The 22,053-nt window shown below is 41.3% G+C and overlaps 3 protein-coding genes across 7 annotated transcripts; 1 reads left to right on the forward strand and 2 right to left on the reverse strand.

Annotated features, from left to right (window-relative positions):
- Positions 1–158: 158 nt before the first annotated feature.
- On the reverse strand, positions 159–3,392 carry LOC119729387 (UPF0390 protein zgc136864-like). 5 transcript variants are annotated; one of them, XM_038202011.1, is made up of 4 exons: positions 3,313–3,392; positions 2,414–2,524; positions 2,122–2,177; positions 159–1,126 (listed from the first exon to the last, which is right to left on the reverse strand). In XM_038202011.1, exons 2-4 carry the CDS (start codon positions 2,508–2,510, stop codon positions 989–991), a joined length of 291 nt encoding a protein of 96 aa, XP_038057939.1. In that variant the 5' UTR covers positions 2,511–2,524; positions 3,313–3,392; the 3' UTR covers positions 159–988. The 5 variants fall into 5 exon arrangements, with proteins under 5 accessions (XP_038057939.1, XP_038057947.1, XP_038057944.1 ...); XM_038202019.1 differs by having other exon boundaries at positions 3,329–3,378; XM_038202016.1 differs by having other exon boundaries at positions 3,325–3,373.
- Positions 3,393–3,545: 153 nt separating this feature from the next.
- On the forward strand, positions 3,546–16,381 carry LOC119729437 (G patch domain-containing protein 3-like). Its single transcript, XM_038202020.1, has 7 exons — positions 3,546–4,121; positions 5,430–5,953; positions 7,365–7,539; positions 8,716–8,775; positions 10,859–11,073; positions 12,506–12,636; positions 16,093–16,381. The coding sequence occupies exons 1-7, from the start codon at positions 3,575–3,577 to the stop codon at positions 16,346–16,348; spliced, it is 1,908 nt and encodes a 635-aa protein (XP_038057948.1). The 5' UTR covers positions 3,546–3,574; the 3' UTR covers positions 16,349–16,381.
- A 3,832-nt stretch (positions 16,382–20,213) lies between these two features.
- On the reverse strand, positions 20,214–21,525 carry LOC119729453. The gene is made up of 2 exons (XM_038202021.1): positions 21,031–21,525; positions 20,214–20,771 (listed from the first exon to the last, which is right to left on the reverse strand). Exons 1-2 carry the CDS (start codon positions 21,226–21,228, stop codon positions 20,544–20,546), a joined length of 426 nt encoding a protein of 141 aa, XP_038057949.1. The 5' UTR covers positions 21,229–21,525; the 3' UTR covers positions 20,214–20,543.
- Positions 21,526–22,053: the final 528 nt, after the last annotated feature.

A 22,053-nucleotide genomic window follows, 5' to 3' on the forward strand; every position in this document is an offset into this window, starting at 1 on the left:
GTGCCAATCTATTTTCTTGTATTGCATGTTTCAATACCTTAAGTTTTTCATACACAGTATTGAGAGTCCCAAATTGTTGGACTAGTTCTGTGAAGTCTGTCCATGCTCGTCCAAAAATTTGAATTTTTGTAAATGTATGTTACAACGGACAAACTACCTGTACTTCTAAAGGCTTTTATTGGGGGTTACTTTTGCACTCAGATCACTCTGTGAGCAGGCTGCTAGGGGGGGGGGGGGAATTGGAAGGAACCAGTCTTACCAGCAAGGAATGAATTACTGTATGTAACTAAAGGGGCACTGCGTCCTGAAATCCACACAATTGTCATGTTTTGGATAGTCTACTTATCCTATTTCAAACATCTGGTTGAAAAGGAAACCAACACGTCTTACCGTTCCCCCGAAAAGAAAACAAAAACCTGGTTGTTTACATCGGACACAACGGAGTACAGATAGTTGTTCTTTCCCATTAACAGCATTTTGTTCAAAGCGAGTTTTGTAGCCCAATTGGCCTCATTCCAGGACGCAGTTTCTCTCTCAGCCTTTGTAAAATAAATTATTCAGTAACTAAACAGAGGCAATTAATCAACTTTGCACTGCTACAAAAATAGCAATTTCAATAAAATATATATATTTTGGGGTAGAAATAAAAAATAAAAAGACGGACAGTGCATAGTGCCCTCCACAATTTGTCAATGTCAAGTTAATGACCTATAAACACATGTGGTGATAAAATTCTCCACGTGGTTCCACCATGTGATTTTTTTGATAAGCTGCTCCGAGGGTTAAGAGAGGCGATGGAGGGCGTGAGCATGGGACAAAATGTATGATAAAGAATTAGTAGTTGACAACTCATGATTTTCGAGAACAAATACCTCCTTCCAGCTCTTCATGCAGATAAACATCCAAAATTCCTCCAACCAGCCCAACTGACAGTTCATATTAAACAAAGTTATATGCAGCATGTTTTGTAGTTCTGAGAGTCTTGTGTTCATTTCTTCTTGGAGCTCTTCTTTCCTTCCAGATCTGGGGAGGGATGACTGACTACTGTCATGGGCCTTGCTTCCCTCGATGCAGCCATGGCAACCACCTCCTTCTCGATGTTGCTCCCTATGGTTTTCTGCAGATTCTGTGTATGAAGAAGAAAAAAAAAGTTTCTGAATAGAAATTGACCATGGTAAGAGACATACATTACATCCATATCAGAAAGGTTTAAGATTGCTGACTCGCAAGTGAACATGGTAAATATGATTACACTTGTCAAAGTCGTGGGGGGGGGGGGGGGGAATGGGCGCAGCCAGCAAGGGGGGGGGGGAGGTGATTGTTATGGGGGTATTTGAAAAGACTGGCCTTTTCCATTCAAATGCCCTTTTTTCATCAGGACTCACCCACCCCCCATATTTGTAAAGAGTGACCTTCTTTTGTTAACAAGTGCCCTTGTTTTCTGAATAAGTGCCCTTAAAAAAAAAAAAGGGGTGCCCTTGTTTTTGTGCCATTGGCCATTACGGGAGCCTTTTTGTGTTTGTCACACATGTCACACATGTATCACCCACAAAAGCACCATATATTGTCTGCGAGTGTGCATAATCATTGGTTTTGAACAGCACCTCCATCGACAGATGGTACCAAGACCCCCCCCCCCCCCCTTTACGGAGGCAAAGTGTCCAGAGAAAAAAAAAGTGTCTACATTTTCAGCACGGATGTGCAAGTGCCCTTTTCAAGAAATTTTAGCCCCCACCCCCAAGCCATGTCCCCTCCCCCACCCCCCATCATATCGTTTGTCCCTCCCACTTTTTTGTCCCCAAATAAAAAGCCCACATTTGATTCTACAGCTCAGAATAGCTGATTCAATTACTTCAAACTCGAAAACGATGTTTAAATGATGATCTTTTGCTAAAAAACATATTGGTTAAAGTGGTAAGAAATTGACTCAGATCGCACCACAGAGCGACTAGAATCAACATTTTGTCAAAGCCCTTGAGCGGGCCCCAAATCCCATGCCATTACAGCTTTGTGCTTAACGCTCACATCAGTTCTGATCAAGGTATGTCCATATCCCCTCCTCCCCCCCCCCCCCCCCACTTTTGAGAAGATCTTGACGCCCTTGATCAGCCATAAACATACCTTCTTCAGTTTGGACATCTTCACTTCCTTCGCTTTCTTTGGAGCAATGTAACGACCTAAATTGTAAAAATCAAAATAAATAGGCTAAAATCAATTGACTGGTTTTGATATGCATGGTATACTCTGTAGAGGAATGAAATGGAAAAGTAACCTTTGTATGTTCATTTATGCATCTGTGTATTGGAGATGGGGTGGAAAGGGAAGAGAAAAGGTTGACGACAATTTCAAGGAAACTTTTCCCATGTGATGAATGCTTTCAAGAAATACTTTAGAAATAACTAGGTTTTCTTACCTCCCTTCTTGACTCCTGCTGCTTTCTTCTGATGGGAATGCTTTGCACTCTTTTTACCAGGAACTCCTCCTTTGATCTTTCTTTTCCCTTGTGGCATTTTCACTGATTTTACTGTTTACAGAAAAGAAACATACCAATTTAAATGTGCTTAAGTGCTGAAACTGTGTTGTAAACAGTTGGTTCCTGAGATACCTGCAACAGAAGATGTATTTCATTGACAGTGAATGTATAGGCCTACCTGCCATGTCATTATTCATGGTCATGCATTGTCATGCAAGTCGTTAGACCCCTGGACATGGCTATATACATTTTGTACACGTACATAGCCATGCTCCAAATACTCGGCGCACGAGATTGTATGGGTACTCAGACCCAGACGGCTCCTACCATTTCATGCATACATGACTCAGAGTACCACCGTGTCCCACTACCGTGCATGACCTCAGAAAATCACAAGTTCAGCTCATAGTAAAATGTACGTTTGTCGTGTCGATGTCGAGAACGAGGTCCTTTTTCCCCCCTCAAATTTCTTGGCAATGCAAGATCCTACACTCGCGTGAATTTACAGAAAGATTTGTATGCAAGTAGCCTACTCATCATAATGACGTGCCGTGTGACAATATCGAGTGTATATACGGATACGCAACACTGCGCGAGGACGGAACCTGGTGTTGTTTGTCCAATGCTACGTTCACGGGTGCATCATGTCATTGTCAATTCTGCATTTTTAGTTTTACATTAATTGATTAATAATCGCATGATGACGACTGGCAGTAGGCCTACGTCTCACAAGAGGATATATTTCTTGTTCAAAATACGCGCATGTTTTCTCAGTAATGATTACTTGAAAACATGACCAGTTGATTAAAAACAATTTCAATTTAAGATAAGATGTAAACTCACTCACTCACTCACTAAAGCACTGAAGCACGTGCTATGTTAAAATGTTGAACTTTAAATTAGGCACATCAATAAAAAAATATATACAATCATATTACCTAGCAATATTAAAAATAAATGTGGTCCAAAAATATTACAAAAAATATATAAAGAATACTCTATTAATATCAACTTTTTTTTCCTTTATTCTTTTTTTTTTCATTTGACATTCACGTTCTGTTTAGAATAAAAATGTACGAACGAGGACTCTTATTTAACAAGATGGCTGCGCACAGAGCGGACGCTGAGGGTGAAATTGTCTACGCCTGTATATCAAATATCCCGCATGAATTTCACTCTAAGAACCTTCGAAATTACTTTTCACAGTTTCTTGAGGTCGGAGGGTTCCAGTGTTTTCATTTCATTCACCGGCCTGAAGCGAAAATCTCTGAAAATGGGTTCAAAACCGCGGCTTCGTACCACTCGACGACGAGTAACGTTACGGCTTCGGATGACGTCACATCAGGGAAAGTGCGCACAGTGGACAGCAGCTGCAGAACTTTTGATGAAGAATGCGAAGAAGGCTTTCCGAGGCAGAACACTGGAGATATTGAAATCAAAACCAGAAAGAACAAGAAAGGCAGTGCACTGAATACTGGTGCTAAACAACAGACAACGACATGCTGTGTCATTTCGTTAACAGAATCCAACTTTGGAAAGCTTATGAAAATGTACTCAGGAAAGAACTGGGTGGACAGTGAAAGTTCCGTAATGGCACAGCTATGTCACATATCAAGAATAAAGGTTGTAGATGAAGACATCGACAAAGGTAGTCTAATCACACAATTGTAACTTTGGTTCAATTTTATTTCATAAAATGGTGAGGATGCAAAAGCAAATGATATTCCTGATATTGAGGTTTTCCAAGTCTTATCTGACACATGGCAGTGAACACAGCCATGTCGTCGAAGAGCTGACACACCGACGAATAAGCGAAAACTCTGTTCCAAGTAATTTAGGCAAAATAAAAAAAAAAACATGTTTAGCGTCCTGCCTCTTTGACAAAAAGGAAGGAGGAGGCCCTTTTTTTTTTTTTTTTTTTTTTTCAAAATGGCCGCCCGACACATTTTTCAAGACAACGCGGCCGGACTATTTTTCAAGATGGTTACCAGCTTTTTTCAAAATGGCCGCCACTTGGACTCAGGAAATGACATATTGGCTTCTTATGGGCAAGATGCAACAGAAAATGAGACCAAAATGATGTAACTATGCAGAACCGAACATCTCTTCTGCGCAATTGCACCATATTTAAAAAAAAAAAAAAAAAAAAAAAAAAAGGAGGCGGCCTCTAAAAAGGAAGTGGGCGGGGACGCTAAACATGTTTTTTTCTTTACTTCGCCTTATGTTAAAATGGACATAACAATTAACATTGGGTATTTTGTTTTGGCGTACATGTACATATTCAAATCAAAATAGGAAATGTAGTATCCATCAGGTTACTAATTTAATCAGAGAAGTTGTGCGATATGTTTTTATTAGATTGTAAATGTATTCGTCTGTTTGTCAAGTTACAAAATCTCCAATAGCCAGTTGTTCTTCACCATTTTTGTACATGTTTGCTATTTGTCAGGTTGTCGGATTACAACTTTCGCGCGCACTGTATACTGTTTTGGTGATCGTGGATAGAACTTTAAAAGGGTGGTAGTGTTTAAAACTGTGTAACTTGAAAAGTACATGAGTGATGTGAATGATTCTTATACTAGCTAAAAGCAAGCTTATGAATTGGGTTTTCAGAACCTAGATTTTGAAAGTGCTACGTGCAGAACTTCACTAAAACAATTATCCTGACATTTGGTGTGTTTTTTTACTCATTTACATTTGTTATTATGACTGATCTGCCACAGGCAGGGCTCCGAATCTCAAAATCTAGACAAGAATGAAGAATTTTGGCAAAAATACGTCAGCTCTGCGACGATGTTTACGGGTCTAGTAATGTTAATAATAAATACGAGCATTACCGTCATGTTTACAGGTTTAATAATGTGAAATATCTCAAGAAAATATCAGTATACTTTGGTTATGTTTCTCTAACATTTAATATCTTAGCCAAATTGTGTTCTTTCTTTTACAATCACAGAGCCACCAAGATCTTCGCGACAAGCTTTATCGAAGTCATCAATTCGAAAGCAAGAAGGAATTGCCATGATAAGTGGAACAATGTCAAGATCGATGCTGCAGAAGTTGCGTGAGCTCCACCCACCGGACGTCATGCCCAATGGCAATGTTGGCACGCCAACCTCTGTCTTCAGTCAGCTGATCAAAGAGTGCCGACTTCCTCCCCGGGTCATTAATCAGCTGGGAATCGTTTTCCCAAAGAGTCGTTCCAACAAAAGATATGGGAATGTGGCATATGTTTATGATGGGGAGATCTATGTTGCTGAAGAAGAAGAAGAAGTAGAAAAAGATGTGGCTACAGGGAGTGGTTATACATTACGCCGGGACAAGAGGACATGTTTGAGTCAGAACCAGGTCTCAAATCAAGTGCAGGACAAGAAAAAGAAGAAGAAAGAAAGAAAACACAGCAAGACAAAGAAGCAGAAAACAGGCCTTGACAACATCAGCAGCAGCAATAATTGTCTTTCTCCCCCAAAATCAGACAAGGTAAGTATCAATAAAAAAGATTGGGTTTTTTTGTAACCTTAACCCCCTAGTAGCTTCCCAGGACTACCCTGCTAAATCCAACAGAGTCCAACGTTACTCATGTGAGTTTCCCGCTTAATCCCATACAACCCTACTTGCCAAGTTGTTGGGCACCTGAAAATTTATGACTGGCATGCTCAATCCAACAGAATCCAACTGTGCATTATTTTTCTGTTTGGTGCTGGATCCAACAGAGTCCAACTTGGCATTATGAGTACCCAACAGAATCCGACTCTGAATGTTTTCAGTTGCCGGGATGAATTCCTCACTAGTATGTCAGTTATCTGCCACTAAACACATCAGTGTTCACCTCACCTTGTGATTTCACCTAAGACGAATCCAGAAAGCTCTGGCAGTGTGAAGAAATTTTCAGAAAAATTGGTTTTCTTAGAGCACACTAACTTCTGTACATTAATACCCAATGATAATGCAATGATGATACTTTAAATACATCAAATAGTCCCTTACTGGCAACGATCGTTTGACTAGTGTAGCAGATAAGGCTGGTGTGATAAGATTGCGGGTTCGAATCACGGTGGAGTAAGTAACTGGTAAATAAAGAGGATTGGAGGAGGGTAGATAGTGAGAGTCCAGGAGGGAAAATAGATGAAAGAACCATAGAAAGTAACTTTTTGGCGCTTGAAAATTGATTGAAAAAAAAAGTGACGTATGTGTATGGAAAACTTTCCTAGTTGCCTGCTGAATCCAACATATGTCCACAGAGATATACAAGGGGTTTACTGCTCAATCCAACAGGCCCCAGCGGGCACGGTATGTCAAATACATGTAGTTGGATCCTGGTGGATTGAGCTGGGTTAATCCCCATGCTGTCAAACTCAAACACCAGGGTTTGCCGGAGTATATGTTAGAGTGAGTACTGTACAGTAAACTGATTATGCTTGGGTTCAAACTTCAAAGGCATACCACCAACAATCATAGTCCAACAGTTTTTGTGTGCAGTTTACCATGGTGTTGGAATATCTTGTAAATCGCCTTAGGAGGTAAGGGTTAAAAGAAAGACTTAACTTTGTGAGTCATTGAACTGTTCCAAAACCACTTAGCCTACTTCTCAACATTATTCTGAAAACTGCTTTTAAATGGGCAGAGTGGTTCAGCAACAGTGAGAGTACAGGTACATGTATGCTCTAGAACTTCCAGCGTTTGTTCATGATGGTCATTTGATATCCCTAAGCAAGACACATTGTCACAATCTCAATTCAGAGTAGCTTTGTTGGGAAATGATTGACCTTGCAGTACAACCATCAGTTTCTGTGAGTATAATATGGTCATTGTGGTTTGAAGAGATGAATGATCAAAAGTGCACTGATGCCATAAATAAGACTTGGTTTCACTTCTCCCCATCTCTCCTCAGGATGATGACTCTGGTGAGGAATGGGATCGTCATGAAGCCTTGCACAATGACGTGACCAATCAGGAGAGGACAACGGAGCGCCTGTTTGAGAGTGAGATGGAGGTCACCTGGGACAAGGGAAGCAGTGGACTTGTCTTCTACACCGACGCTGCATTCTGGGACAAGCAAGACGGCGGTATGGTTTTTAATGTTTTACCAGGGGACCGGGGCCCAATTTCGGGGTTCTGGGCCCAATTTCACGGCACTGCTAAGCACAACAATTTGCTTAGCACAAAAAAGTCTGGCTTATAAAAGCAGGTTATCAGCCAAAACGCCATGTGATTTTGATGCTAAGCAAACAACAGCTGAATACTAATCACCAGCAATATACATCACATGGAGTTTTGGCTGGTAACCTGCTTGTATAAGCCAGACTTTTTTTGTGCAAAGCAAGTTTTTGTGCTTAGCAGTGCCGTGAAATTGGCCCCTGGTCACCATCAAATTCATCATTTTAGATCCCCATTTTGTGCTTAAGGCACATAAATTCTGTCATAATCTTGAATGTGTTAAAATCAGGCCTGGGCCTATACATTTTGTAAGTCATTTTGTCATCTAAACAAAGTTTTGGGAGACACTCACCAGTCCTTAATCCTGTATGACCGTAGACTCGTAGACCGGTTTGACTGTAGACCCATAGTCCAGTATGTTTGTTAAAGTTTCGGTTAAGTTTGTATAAATTCTACATGCTGTCAATGATTTCGATGAAACTTAGATGCAGTGACCCTTGGGTGGGAAGACACAATTCTTCATCAGATTACTGAGGTCAAAGGTCATGTAGGGGTCATTAGAGGTCATTGTTCAAATATGCTTCAAATCTTTCTTTGTCTACAGAATGTGATGGATGTTAATGTAACTTGAATGGAGTGATCCTTTGGTGTGGGTTCAATCACAAGTCTTCCGAAATCAGAGGTCAAAGCTCATCTGGGGGTCATTTGAGGTCGTTGTTTAAAAATGCACAAAACTTGACTTCTTTTAAGAACACCAAACATATAGGGATCAACCGCAGAAGAAGGCAACACATGCAATCTGCGGATCACTTGTTTTTAAGGAGCTGTGACCAAGAATGAAGCAAAATATTTGGTCACAAAAGCTCTGTGTAATGCCAAGGAAAAGTGTTGTAGAATTGTTAGAGGCTTATACATGTAGATTAATTTATCAATTGCTAAAGTCATATTTATCCTTTCCCCTGGGACAAGAAGGATGATTGGGCCCTCATGTGTCAGTCACAATGTTTTTAATATGCATACTTGGTGCATTTCTTTAAACTTCAACTTAAACAGCCAACTTTTTACTGACATTGGTGTTTTTACAGATTTTGATGAGAAAACTGCAGATGACTGGGATGTTGACATGAGTGGCTACAATGACCCAGGTTAGTCAATTGTTTGGTTTTATCCACATGTACGTGCAAATATGATTTTGTCATTTGATGTTTTAGGCATCATTCCATATCACATGTAACATGCGGGAATAACTCATGAGCTTCGTCGGGTGAGAATTGAACACTTACTTCTTTAAAACTGTAGACAGCTAAGCCACAAGAACAGTGTGATGAAGCCTGGCTTACACAAAATTTATTTAACTCTAACATACCTGCATCCATCAAAATCCACACCCCTGTTTTGGAGGATTTCGGCGGATTCAGGATACCTCCATATTGAAAAAGTTGGGAGATTGTGATGGATTCAGGACAGTAAGCCTAGCGATACTGCAGGATTTTGATGGATTCAGGATACCTCCACATTGAGCAGTTGGGGGACTTTGATGGATTCAGGATCTCAAAAGTTTAACACCTTGGCTAAATGTTTGGTGTGTACGAGGCATATGTACTACACTGGTGGATTCTGATGGACTCACTGGTGGATTCTGATGGACCCAGGCCACCAACGTTTTTGTGTATGACAAAATCAGAGGATTTTGGCAGATTCAGGATACTTTCTAGTGAAAGTGCTCAAGGGGTTATGGTTAAACCTCTTAAGCCGGCCTCAGGTCGACCTTGCAACGACACAGATCAGTCGGCGACTGACTTTTCAGGATCAAGCTGCGTCTGAGCTACGACCGTCAGAAACATTTCAGTCGTCGATTTTTTTTGCGACCTGAGTGTAACTGCGATGATATTAAGACGATCGGCATCAGTTGGCGCTAAAAAAATCAACAGTCGCAAGAGTAGAAAAATTTCAACTTCTGCGACGCATGTTCCGCGACAACCACACGATATCAGTTTTGTGACCTGAGCATAATTGTTGTGCTTGATGCCGACGGTTCCGTCGTGGCGCAAGGAAATCGTGGGTCGACCTGAGGCCGGCTTTAATAATTATATAATTATCCCTCCCTCTCTCATCAGTGACGATGTTTAGTGAGTAACCATATGGATCAAAATCTATCAGGTTACTATTTTGAACAGGTCTGTAAACTGGCCTCATATTGGTACTATTGACAGGTTAAAATGGCTGCTACACAAGCTGTACCAGTATTAATGGTCAACCAATCTGTTAAACCACTTAAACGGGCAGTTATACAGTGTAATCCGTAAGGATTTGCGATAGTTGTTGACCACTGACCAGCCTGTACAAAAACTATTGAGAGAGGTAGGGGTTGGGGTTTTTGATAGTTTGTGATAGTATACAAATATTGAGTGGCTCAGAATGGAATGGCAGGAATATTATTTCAAGGTAAAATCTGGACTTTCTTATTTCACAAGGCAAAGCCCAGTGAAATGGAAAGTCCAGATTTTACCGAATGATAATATTCCTCCCATTTCACAATTTAAAGACACTCAATATTTGTTTTATATAGCTGACATACAACATGTACATGTATGTCATTTGATTTACAGTTAAAATGAACTTCTATTTTAATGCAAAATTGGTGGGAAATGTATTTCCCTCTTCCATTTCCAAACCACCCCTTCACGAAATGTTTCAACAACTTCAAGAAGAAAACGGATGATTGTGGAGGATTGAGGCTGAATGCAATTTGTACATGGTGGCAATCAGAAGATGTTGCAGGATTAAGGATGGTTCCTACCCAAAAGGGTCTAGGGGGTTACCAGCCAGAATGGGTTACCGGCCAAAAAGTCATGTGATGTTTTGCATTCATTACTGCTTCTCAGCTCAGTACATTGTAAATCACTAGGCATTATTTTCTGCTTTGCAAATAAATGAAGTTGGGCTCATGTGTTGATGTGCCGTGGTACATGGGTTCGAATCCTGACGGGGAACATGGTGCTTGTGTGCTTGGGCAAGGCACTTTACCACGATTGCTTCTCTCCACCCAGGTGTAGTAAATGGGTACCTGGTAGGAAGAAATTCCTTCAATGCTTGAGCGCTGTAATGGTAGCCGTGCTAAAGCCAGGGTAATAATGAAGCGCCAGGAGCGTCACTTCGTGACGGACATGAGCACTATACAAGACGCCATTATTATTATTACTTGTATGTGTCTGAATTATCTTTAAGATGGAGGGGATAAAGATGCTCGTGACTTCATTCAGATGAGAGAACAGCAGAGAAGACTTGAGGGAGTAGAGATTGTTAGTGCCTTCTCCCCAGACAAATTCAACAAGAAAGAGATGAGAGAAAGGAGACGGAGAGCAAGGCTGAGAGACGAGATGGACAAGAGAATTGCTGAGGACTTAGCACGACCCATGGGAGAATTTGAGAAACACTCAAAAGTAAGTCCTCTCCTTAGTCTGTAAGTTAGTACAGTGCTTCGCTCACCATCAGTTAAAGCGAATATACATTTGCACACATTAAAAACAAAACTACCAAATTATTATAAAATATCTTAACCCTAACCGAACTCAACCCATCAAAGTTCAACAGCAGGTTTTGTTTAAAGAGGTTGTGGAATGCTCAAAGACATTTCCGTCATTTTTCGGGTATATGTAGCCTAAGGTGTGATGAAATAAAACAACTATTGTTTCTGTCATAAAATGAGTACAAAAGGTACATTTGAGAGCTGTTTTTCAAGTCCTGTCATGCCTGTTTCGACCCGAACGTGCAATTTGTGTAAAAGTCGTCGTTGCGGGCAGCAAACAAAACACAGTAAATCGTGACGTAATAAACAGGACTCCCGATGCAGAGTAGCATAAACGAGTCCGTTTATTACGTCACGATTTACTGTGTTTTGTTTGCTGCCCGCAACGACGACTTTAACACAAATTGCACGTTCGGGTCGAAACAGGACCTGAAAAATAGCTCTCAAAAGTACCCTTTGTACTCATTTCATGACAGAAACAATAGTCGTTTTTATTTCATCACACCTTAGACTACATATACCCAAAAAATGACGGAAATGTCTTCAAGCATTCCACAACCTCTTTAAATCAGTTGGGATAGGTAGAGTACCCTTAAACTGATGGTCTTTTACACTGGGGTTGGCATACCTCCAGAAACTAAGTCCAACAGTGTGTGTGTACAATTTCCCATGTGGGTGTTGGAATTTGCCAGAATGGGTATGGTTCCTAGGAAATTAGGCTGGGGAGTTAGGGTTAATGAACTGTTTAGTGAATGACAGTCTAAAGCATCTTGTAAAATCATGGCAATTGGTGTGCTGACATTCTCAAGAAAGGTTTAATTTTTGTATCAATTTCCTACAATGGTTGGCCAGCCATGGTTGGAATAAAACTGGCGTGTTTTTTTTTCAAGTAATGCGAGTAGAACATACGCAAACAACCTAAGCGCGTCATAACAGTTCAAAAACGTCACAGCAAAAAGCATCTGCAGCAGATATGCGCACGCGTTGCGCTGTTTGTGCAGAGCAGAATGAAAAGCTTGTTTGCTGATCGTGTGTTGCGGTTTTGGGCGTATCAACTTCGGAATACAAACGCAGATATGCAAATGGCCGTACAAAAGCCATACACAATTTCAAGTTCTCCATAGGTTTGTGCACAAACATGGATGCGCCCAGCAGGCATCACTTTGTACGCGAGTCAGCGCTCTAGTAATTTAATATAGCTCTATGGGGAAGACACAAGCAAAATCAAGGGTTAAGGAGAGGGTCATGGGCTGGGGTGAAACTGCATTCAGAAATTCTTACATTGTATGTTGAAACTTCACCTTGTCAAAATGAATAAAACCTTACCAATTTCTATTTATTGCCAGGGTTTTGGGAGGAAGTTGATGGAAGCACAAGGTTGGAAGGAAGGTGAAGGATTAGGGAAGGATGGAAACAAAGGAATGGAATCGGCATTACACAACGAAGGACAGAACAGCTTTGATAAAAGAGGCATTGGGTAAGGTTTAGATGCTTTACTGAAGTTTATTCATCTATCAATCAATAACTTTAATTAAGTATAGATATTTACATCATATATCGCAGCATTGTCTCAGGACATTCCCTCATACAGACGGGGTCCGCTCATAAGTCCGACGCCTCATAGGTCCGACGCCTCATGAGTCCGACAAAATCGCATCCCAGTAACCAAATAAAGGCCCATAAGTCCGACGCCTCATTGGTCCGACGCCTCATAAGTCCAACGCCTCATAGCTCCGACGCCTCATAGCTCCGACGCCACGTAAGTCCGACAAATTAAACGCCTCGTTTTTCTGTTGTCGGACCTCTGAGGCGGAATAAATAAATTTTATGCCTCATAAGTCCGACGCCTCATAAGTCAGAAATTTCGGACTTATGAGGCGTCGGACCTATGAGGCGTCGGACTTATGATACGGCCCCATACAGTGGACTGGAAATCACTGTGTGCTTTTCTTGTCTTGAATAAATCAGTATTAAAGATAGGGTAGATCATTTGTCATTTGTTCATTTTCTTCTTTTTCGTTTGAAGCAACAAAACTGCTCAAAATCTAAAGACGGGAAAACGACTAACCTGATGAAGTTTTAGCTCAGTGAATGCTGTATATTCCGAGAAAACAATATTCTAGGATCTCCATTTCAATTCAAAAGTTGCTGAGTTATGTTTTGAATTGCACACGAAATCAGCATCCGGGACACGTTCTCATTCAGCCGATTGCAGCTACGCGGTGTAATGCACTCAACAGATGAATAACAGCAATATTTTCGCACACCCATTCACAGATTTGCGGAATAACCAACTAACTACTGTACTTGCGGAAATTTCCAAAAAATGTGTCACTTGGCACATCTTTGGAAATGGGCTTCTTTTATTGTTTTCTTCAAAATGATAGCATGCCAGGAAGAACAAATTCACAGGGAGTTTATTGCCATTACTATCTTTAAACCAAGTAAGCTTGGTCAGGTACTTTTTGGACAGTTGCAAATGATCTGCCAGTACTCTACCTTTATTATGTTCATAAAACAGTGGATCTTTCTTGTAAAGTTTTTGTATTTAATCTTGTATACCAAATGTGGCGACTAGAGATGCGACACACAAGGGTTTACTTAGAACCATCAAGAGACGGGGCATCAAAGGGTTGAAAGTCTTCCTGCAGTTACAGGATTTCCTGTTTTTTATAGAATTGATGGTAGCTAATGATGTGCATCGGGTCGGGTTGACCAGGCCAAACCGACCCGAAAATTACAGATATAAACCGAATCGGAACCGAAACCGATTTTAACCCCCTCAAACCAACCTGACCTGACAAAAAATAAGGTAGAACCGACCCGGACTCAAACCTACCCTCAAAACCCCCCAAATATCTGGCTTGGACAAAGTGATCACTTTTTTTATGTCTATTATGGTTGATGAATTTGGTTTTAATACCAGTAATAGGAAATCAAGCTGCTGATGACAGGTAGAATGCATGTTAACCATCGAGAGTAACTCCGCTTATGGAACAAATGCATTGCATCACCACGCGGTATCATAAAAAACTGTTACAATCTATCTATTTCACTGTCAGTCCCGATCCGACTGGAGAAATTCATAACGTGGGAGCTTGATAGTGCGCACATTGGCCAACTGTTTTGGGGGTTTTTTTTCCAGTATTTTTTTTTCAGTTTATTGGCGAGCTGCGAAGCAGATGCGAGCCTATGTAATACCGATTTCCGTCCGTCTGTCCGGGCGCCCGTCCGTCCGTCCGTCCGGCCGTCCGCGTTCAGATAAAAATGTTGAAGTTTTTGGTTCTAGTTAACTTGGGAAAAAAAAATTAAATGCAGTTGTCATGTATCATCTTTATAACTTCAGTTAGGTTCATATCATTGCATTAAATTTTATGATTTTATTGAGGAATTTTAATTCAAGGAAATGTTAAAGTTTTTAACTGTTACATGTACATGTATACTGGTATAACATGTACGTGTGTGTATACCGGTATAACATGTACATGTACACTATGCATTTTGGGGATGTGCATGAGCTTCTGGTTTGATCTTTTAGTTTATGGGGTTGGAGTAGGGATGGGTTAGGGGAGGGGTGGGGTGGGGTGGGGTGGGATGGGGTGGGGTGGGGTGGGGTGGGGTGGGGTGGGGTGGGGTGGGGTGGGTTGGGTTGGGGTGGGGTGGGGTGGGGTGGGGTGGGGTGGGGTGGGGTGGGGTGGGGTGTAGGGTTGGAGTTAGGGTTTGTGTGAGTAGGATGAGTAGGGGAGCTAGGATGGGTGGGGCGGGGTGGGTTGGGGTGGGGAGATGGGTTGGAATACTGGGTTTGGGTGGGGTGGGGATTTGTAGGGGTGGGGTGGGAACAGGTAGGGAGAGGCAGGTAGGGAGAGGATGGGCATGGATGTAGGGGTTGGGTTAGGAGGGGCTGGGCAGGGGGCGGGATTTAGGATCGGAGTAGGGGTTGGGTTGGGGATGTGTAGGGATGGGTAGGGATGGGTTGTAGGGGTTGGATAAGGGGAGGGGGCAGTATATAGGGATCAGAGTAGGGGTTGCATGGGGTCAGGTGGGGATGTATGGGTGGGGGAATGGGTGGGCGGGATATTGGAATTCGAGTAAGGGTTAGGATGGGGATGTGTAGGGTGGGTAAGGACAGATAAGGGAAGATAGGGTAGGTGGGTGTAGGGGGTTGGGGTAGGGGTAAGGTTCGGGGGAGGTGGTGATGGTGCTGTGTCTACATGTACATGTATACCCATTCTTGTTCTGCATTTGTGGCGACTACACAAGAGTTTTCCCATGGTACTACAAGTATGGGGACCAGAAGACACTGTTGGGGCTGCAAAAATCCACAAGTGGGTCCTAATTACCCTAGCAATGGAAAACTCCCCCATAATACAGTGACGGCTAACCTATATACATATGTATTTATTAGGTAATCTGTTAACTTTTTATGTTGACATTTAAAAACTGACCCCCACACCTAGGCACATCAACAAGAATCCTGATCCCCTTCCATCATGCCCATCCTCAACCCTACCTTCAGCCTCCCTTCCTGCCTTGGACAGCGAGCCATGGCGGCTTCGCCGTTCTAGTTTCAGTTTTTTTTTCAAAAGATGGCTCAACTGACCAGACCGGACCCAAATATGTAAATGCAAAACTGAAACCGACCCGACCCGACTGAAAAGATGGACAAACCGAACCGAAACCGACTAACACCGACCTGACCAAAAGTCAGTTTCAGGTCGGGTCAGTTTCGTGTCGGGTTTGCACAACATTGACGGTAGCATTAGCAACTCCATGTTCTTTCCTTGTACATGTATACCTCAAATTGCGTGCATAAACACATGTACTTGTACAATGTAAGTCAGAACCCTCTTTCATCCCTGTCATTGTAAAATGTTATTGTGTATTGTAAGAAAATAAAAGTTACTTCCTAATTCATGTTTCTTTTCTGTTCTAGATATTACGGGAAGCAGCTGTCACCAACTAAAAGTTCCCAGCCTGCCTTTAAAAGACCTAAAAAAGGCAAAAGAGCGGTCCTGATCTCAACCATCTACGATGACCCTGAGGTGACTGACCCCATGGAACGGCTGCTCAGATCCCAAGGACCGAACAGTTTGAAATTTAGAAACAATGTGAACTTCACCAAAGCTGCGGGCACAGACTTGAAAAGATTGCATAGTGTACCTGAAAAGGAAAAGCCAACCGTTAATTAAAACATGTTACAAAGTTACATTTATTTATATTTTTCTAAGATAATATATATGATGTTAATTTAAACCAGTTCAAACAGTTCATTTTTTTTTTCTTAAAGGGGCACTAGGTCCTGAAATCCCCCAAAATGTTACGTTTTGGATTGTTTACTTAGCCTATTTCAAACATCTGGTTGAAAGGAAACCAACCTAATGTCTTACCGTTACTGGGAAAAGACCAAAAAAACCCGCTTGTTTACATCGGACATGACGGAGTACGAATATGTTTTTCGTGTCTTTCTCAGTGTACACTATACACGTTGTGTGTCTCGGGAACAGCGCGTGGTGACCAATCGCCAATGCAAAAAATTGTGGTTTCTTCAACGTCCGCAAAAGGCGAACACTGTACGCTTACGAATGAAATCACAACTAGCATCCAAACAGCTCGAATTTTGGGGGTAGCAAAAGTGGACCCCGAAATTCGTTCTCGCACGCATAATACAGGAGTAACACAAAAACGCCCAGTTTTTGAGGGATAGTTGTGTGGATGTTTATATCCTACTTTTAGATGTTATTTCCGATTATCATCATCTCGTTCGAAGCGCGTTTTGTAGCCCAATTGGGCTGTTCCAGGACCTAGTGTCCCTTTAAGTAAATGCCTCTGTTCTTCAAAAGCACAAGACAAGTCTCAATTTAGAATACATACAGAATGCTCAAAACTGCAACGAATAGTGTTTTTGTCAGTCTTCTGTAATAGTTTTAAGCACAAGTTTTCCTAGTCCAGTTTGAATGATGTCTTCGTTGCATTACGACTGACGTCCGGGGTATGGCCTGCTGCCATAGCAAAAATAAATCACAACAAATTGTTTTCGTGATGGAGGAAGCTGAAACATTACAAAAATGTTTGATTTAGAAAGAGTAAATATGTCCGTGGGTGACGTGTTACAGAAAATAAATTGCAGATCAACGCTTTCGTTGTAAACATCCTCAGTACGTGTGAATACTTACGTGAGCATGTACGCCCTGCATAGTGTGCGCGCAAGTCTTTCCACGAGAAGTGCGTACTGAGGATGTTTACAGCGAAAGCGTTGCTCACAGACATTTACTTTTTCTAAACCAAACATTTGAAATTCTGGACCAAAACCATCTTTTGACACAAGGAATATGTAAACAAAAAATTTAGCTTCTTCCAGGTAAAAATATGAAAACAGTTTATTTTCATTTTTGTTGCTATAGCAGCAGAAGTTCATACCCTGGACTCAGTCACGTATACACAACGAAGGAGTCCAACCTCGGCTAAGGTGTTTCATATATGCCATGATGCCAGCAAAAAGGCCAAGCTTTGTTTGTATAACTGTACATCACTGTTGGGAGACAAAGAATGGACAGGAAGAAATTACGTCAATTTACAACACGTGAAATACATACAGTGCATGGCATTGCATATTGTTGGTCAACATTACCCTTTTGAATTTCAGTGCTATGAATGGTATGCAATGTATGCATATTGTATACCCTCAATTCTTTGTCTTCCCTTCATTTCATGTTGTAAACGAAGTTTGACCTTTGATGACAAAACTACCTTTTAGACTTTTTTCCTATTTTGTTCAAAATGAAAAGTCAAATCCTTGTCCTAGTTTTTCTTAAAATGCGTTTCTTGATGAATGTTACAAAACTATTTGTTGGGCACCATCAGATAGTATTGAGAATATGTCTTATTGTTACAACACTGAGAAGAAATTACGTCTAACAAGTTTACTGTGCTAAGAGATGTCAGAACTTTTGTTATCAGAACTTTTGTTAAAAGTTCCTTTTGCATTTAGTAATATATCCATGAGTTTTGGATATTCATGTTCATGTAGGTTAAAAGTTTGAATCTTCATAAAAGAAACCAAACCCAAATGCTTTTTATAACTCCACATGGACTGTGTACAGCTCAGCCAACAATCCTTCCATTCCTTGTGAGCATGATTAACTTGCTACATTATGATAAATAAATGTCACAACACTTTATTTTTTTGTTCTGGTATTTTAATTCTTTTGGTGGTTTAAGAAACTTTCTTCAGAGGCACATGTATGTCCACAATTAAGGGGAAAAACACAAGATTTGTACATTTATATTTCTGAAAAAAAAAAAATGTATCCAGACACCACTTCTTTTGTTGTGAACAAAGTGCAATGACTGACCTTCATTGAAATTTGAAAATGACAAAAAAGTGGCGTCAGGATGCAGCATTCTTTCTGGTCTTTCTAATGAACTTTAATGTGCAGAGAAACTTGTCAGCCCTGAACCCAGGATTCATTCATTCATTCCTTTCTGTTTTATTGTTAAAAATAGTCTTCAAAGGAAAAGTCCCAAGGACTAAACATATTTGGTTTACAGTAAAACTTTTATATTTACAATAATTGCTAAAAATTATATAAACAGTAAGGTTTGAACAAACATGAACAATAACAGTGACTAACATTACATATAAACATTGAATAATAAGAATAAATACAAATAAGGACGTTTGACATCAAGACGTTTGACATCCTGAAAGTTCCTAAATTCAACGGACCAATCAATGTAAGCCTTGCCCCCCCCCCCCCCCCCCCCCCAATGTTTGGACCAATCATGGCCCTTATTAACCCTAACCCCCTGGCTTGATTTACTAGGAACCATACCCATCCTGGCCAATTCCAACACCATATGGAAAACTGCACACGCATATTTCTGACTTTGATTCTGGAGATGCCAACCCAACGGAATAGACCGTCAGTTTAGGGGTACTGTACCCATCCTGACAGATTCCAACAAAAATATGCTGGGGTTTGATGGGTCGAGTTCTGTTTGGGTTTATGTCCAACAAAGATGTGCACCAGTGGAAAGGGCCAAAATGGATTGGTCTGTTTGTTCACCTATCTTCAAGTTAATACTCATCTACTCATACTGTGAAGGGTGTCAACCGATTTTCAAAAGTAGGGAGGGAGGAACATACCTTGATCTGAACTAATGTGAGTGCGAAGCCCTAACAGTGTGGGGTTCAGAGCCTGCTGAACTAGGGGCTGCGAAAAAAAAAATTGGATTCTAGATGCTCTGTGGTGCAATCTGAGGCAATTTTTACCACTTCAACAAATTCTTTTGAGCACAAGATCATCATTTAAACATTTCCGAGTTTGGAGTCATTAAATCAGCTATTCTGAGCTACATTGTATAGAATCAAATGTAGGCTATAAGTCAATTCAGGGACGAAAAAATGGGGGGGGGGGACAAAAGATGTATCCTACCCCCCCCCCCCCTCCCTCTCTTTAAAAAGTGTGGGGGGGGGAACTTGGTTCCCCCTTCCATCGATTGACGCCCGTGTACTTTAAGTTCAGCAAAATATCGTTCCTTTCTTTTTGAAACCAAGCTGTCAGATTATAATTCTGTTAAGATTCAGTGCAGTTCTTTAACCACAGCCAGAAAACTTTCTTCTACATTGCGTTGTCAGATCAAAAGTCGCTTCAGACCCAACCTCGTCCCCAGTGCTTACTTTATTTCCAACCGCGTTTCCAATAGTAAACCCTGGATAGGAAACTTTCTTCCTGTATCCTGATTGGATACCGCAATTGGCTAGTAATGGATTTTTATCGTGTACTTGGTGCTATTATTCACAACGTGCAGTACGTGTTTTTGCGATCATTCGTCCACGCCTGCTCGAAAATACTAATTTCCTTTCCAATTTGCTCATATTAATATGAAATATGATACTGCATGTTGTCTCGATAAGGTCGTTACAGTTTGATTTCAAAAATCGTGTTTTCGTAACTCACGCCGTGCTCGCGCTGCTACAAATTGACTCTGTTTTTACCCCAGACACCGCATACAAAAACAAACGCTAATGTGTAACGCATATCCAGGCACCAGACTGTTCCTCATTTGCATACGTGTTCAAAAATCTTGCACATGCAAATGATCCAATACCAGGGTGAGAGAGCAGGTAGTGGTGGGCGCGTACTGCTCGACACCCTGGGGACGAGGTTGCTTCAGACCAATATCATGTTGCAACCATTTCAGTCGCGTTCCCTGTATCCAATAACAGTACTGAATGTTTTTTGTGTGCAAAAAGGAACCAGACTAGTTTTCCTTCCAACCTCGCCTTGATTACATTGATTTGAATGGGACAAAATCAAATGGCTGCAACATGATAATGGTCTATTCTTCCAATTTACAAGGCTAAACATGTTTTTCCTCTGTTCATGTTCCCATATCGTTGCTGAGCGCAGCTCCTAACTGCTGGAAATCTCTATGAACACTTTGAATCATTGCTCCTGCCTCCTTGCGTGTCATTGGTCGGATGTTTTCAGTCCCAGCTATTCCTTGTCTCTTAGCATCCTGGGCAAGCAACTTCTCCATCTTAGAGGCCATGTGACGGCACTGCTCTGATCGCTGGCTAATCCGAAGACGTCTCGCTGCCTCATGCTCCTAGCAGACGGCACGCAGACAGAAAGAAATGGAGTAAATTCACCTCTAGCCTCTTGTGATATGAAAGAAAGATTTGAGAAAATGATGGGGACAAATGTACCTCATGTACAGAGTGTCCCCCCTTTTTTTATTCAAACATTGAAATTGAATTACCACTAAATATTAATACCACCACATGAGTTGTAAGTTTTTGAATGTTGAAAATATTAGCAAAAATACAATTCAAATTGAACAAGTGTGACAACATCATTAGGGCTACCTCTTTGTTTCTCTGAGCTCGAAGCTGTTTTTCTTCCAATTTTTGTGATCGCTCTTCGGCATCAACTTCAGCATTTTTCTGTCCTTTCTTCTCGAATCTCTCTGGCCATTTGGCTTGTGTTGTGGTGCTTGTAGAAACATCCAAAATCACGTCAAAAGTGACCGACGGTGGTACATGCGAAAGGCTTTCAGATGCCATATCCTGATTTCTAGAACTCGCTTCGGCCCGCGGGGCGGCCGGGGATCCACCGACCAAAAAAACTGCAACACTGAGTGCAAGTGCCCCGAGCGAGTGTCTATGTCGATACAAAATAACCGAACTCGAATCAAACTAAATACTGACGATACTAAGCTCAAGCACACTCATTGTGGTGACGTACTTAACAACTTGAAGTTCTTTTTAAATCTACCTAGGATTATTGTAATACCTCAGACCAAGTTGTGTACTATTTCCATAGAAACTAACGACGTCGCTGAAGACAAAATAGTGTTCAAATTGTTCAAATTGCGCTATCATTCGATTAAAATCGAATGATAGCGCGCCCTCTATAGTTTCAAGTGACTACAACCATTGATCCCCATACGTGTCAGGTCAACTCGCCTCCTCACCGACTCGCCCCCTGGCCGACTCACCCCTGACTGACTCGCCCCCTGGAAAATTAAGCACCTTACACATTAGAGACACACTCTTGGGGAAAAAAATGGTCCGGTTAACTTATTCCTTATGATGGGACTTGCGGTTTGGCCGAAGTCAATATATAGCGTTATCGGCTGATTGATAAGGTTTACGCACAAAATCCCGAGCCAACGAGGTTTTTGTATAGAAAGCTGCCGAACCACATTTTGCGAGAGTGTGTCCGTAATGCTTGAAGCCTGCCGGTAATGCTGAGCCTGCATACTGCCAAAGTCACCAATGGCATCCCTACATTTTCTCGTGCAAATAGGACCCAATTTTGGACCCTAATTTTATCAAATCTCCTCTTAGATAATAGCTCAAAAGCTAGGGAGATGATCCTCGGCTATA

This window comes from Patiria miniata, unplaced genomic scaffold, assembly GCF_015706575.1.
Source record: "Patiria miniata isolate m_02_andy unplaced genomic scaffold, ASM1570657v1 HiC_scaffold_1, whole genome shotgun sequence".
Classification (NCBI taxonomy): Eukaryota; Metazoa; Echinodermata; class Asteroidea; order Valvatida; family Asterinidae; genus Patiria; species Patiria miniata.

Excerpts from the sequence above, each read along its gene's own strand:
- LOC119729387 (XM_038202011.1), bottom strand. The coding sequence starts at position 2,510 with ATGCCACAAGGGAAAAGAAAGATCAAAGGAGGAGTTCCTGGTAAAAAG. Across the intron at positions 2,178-2,413 it reads AGCAGGAGTCAAGAAGGGAG|GTCGTTACATTGCTCCAAAG; the intron begins GTAAGAAAACCT and ends TTTACAATTTAG. Across the intron at positions 1,127-2,121 it reads AGATGTCCAAACTGAAGAAG|AATCTGCAGAAAACCATAGG; the intron begins GTATGTTTATGG and ends CTTCATACACAG.
- LOC119729437 (XM_038202020.1), top strand. The coding sequence starts at position 3,575 with ATGGCTGCGCACAGAGCGGACGCTGAGGGTGAAATTGTCTACGCCTGT. Across the intron at positions 7,540-8,715 it reads CTGGGACAAGCAAGACGGCG|ATTTTGATGAGAAAACTGCA; the intron begins GTATGGTTTTTA and ends GTGTTTTTACAG. Across the intron at positions 11,074-12,505 it reads AATTTGAGAAACACTCAAAA|GGTTTTGGGAGGAAGTTGAT; the intron begins GTAAGTCCTCTC and ends ATTTATTGCCAG.
- LOC119729453 (XM_038202021.1), bottom strand. The coding sequence starts at position 21,228 with ATGGCATCTGAAAGCCTTTCGCATGTACCACCGTCGGTCACTTTTGAC. Across the intron at positions 20,772-21,030 it reads GAGCTCAGAGAAACAAAGAG|GAGCATGAGGCAGCGAGACG; the intron begins GTAGCCCTAATG and ends GCCGTCTGCTAG.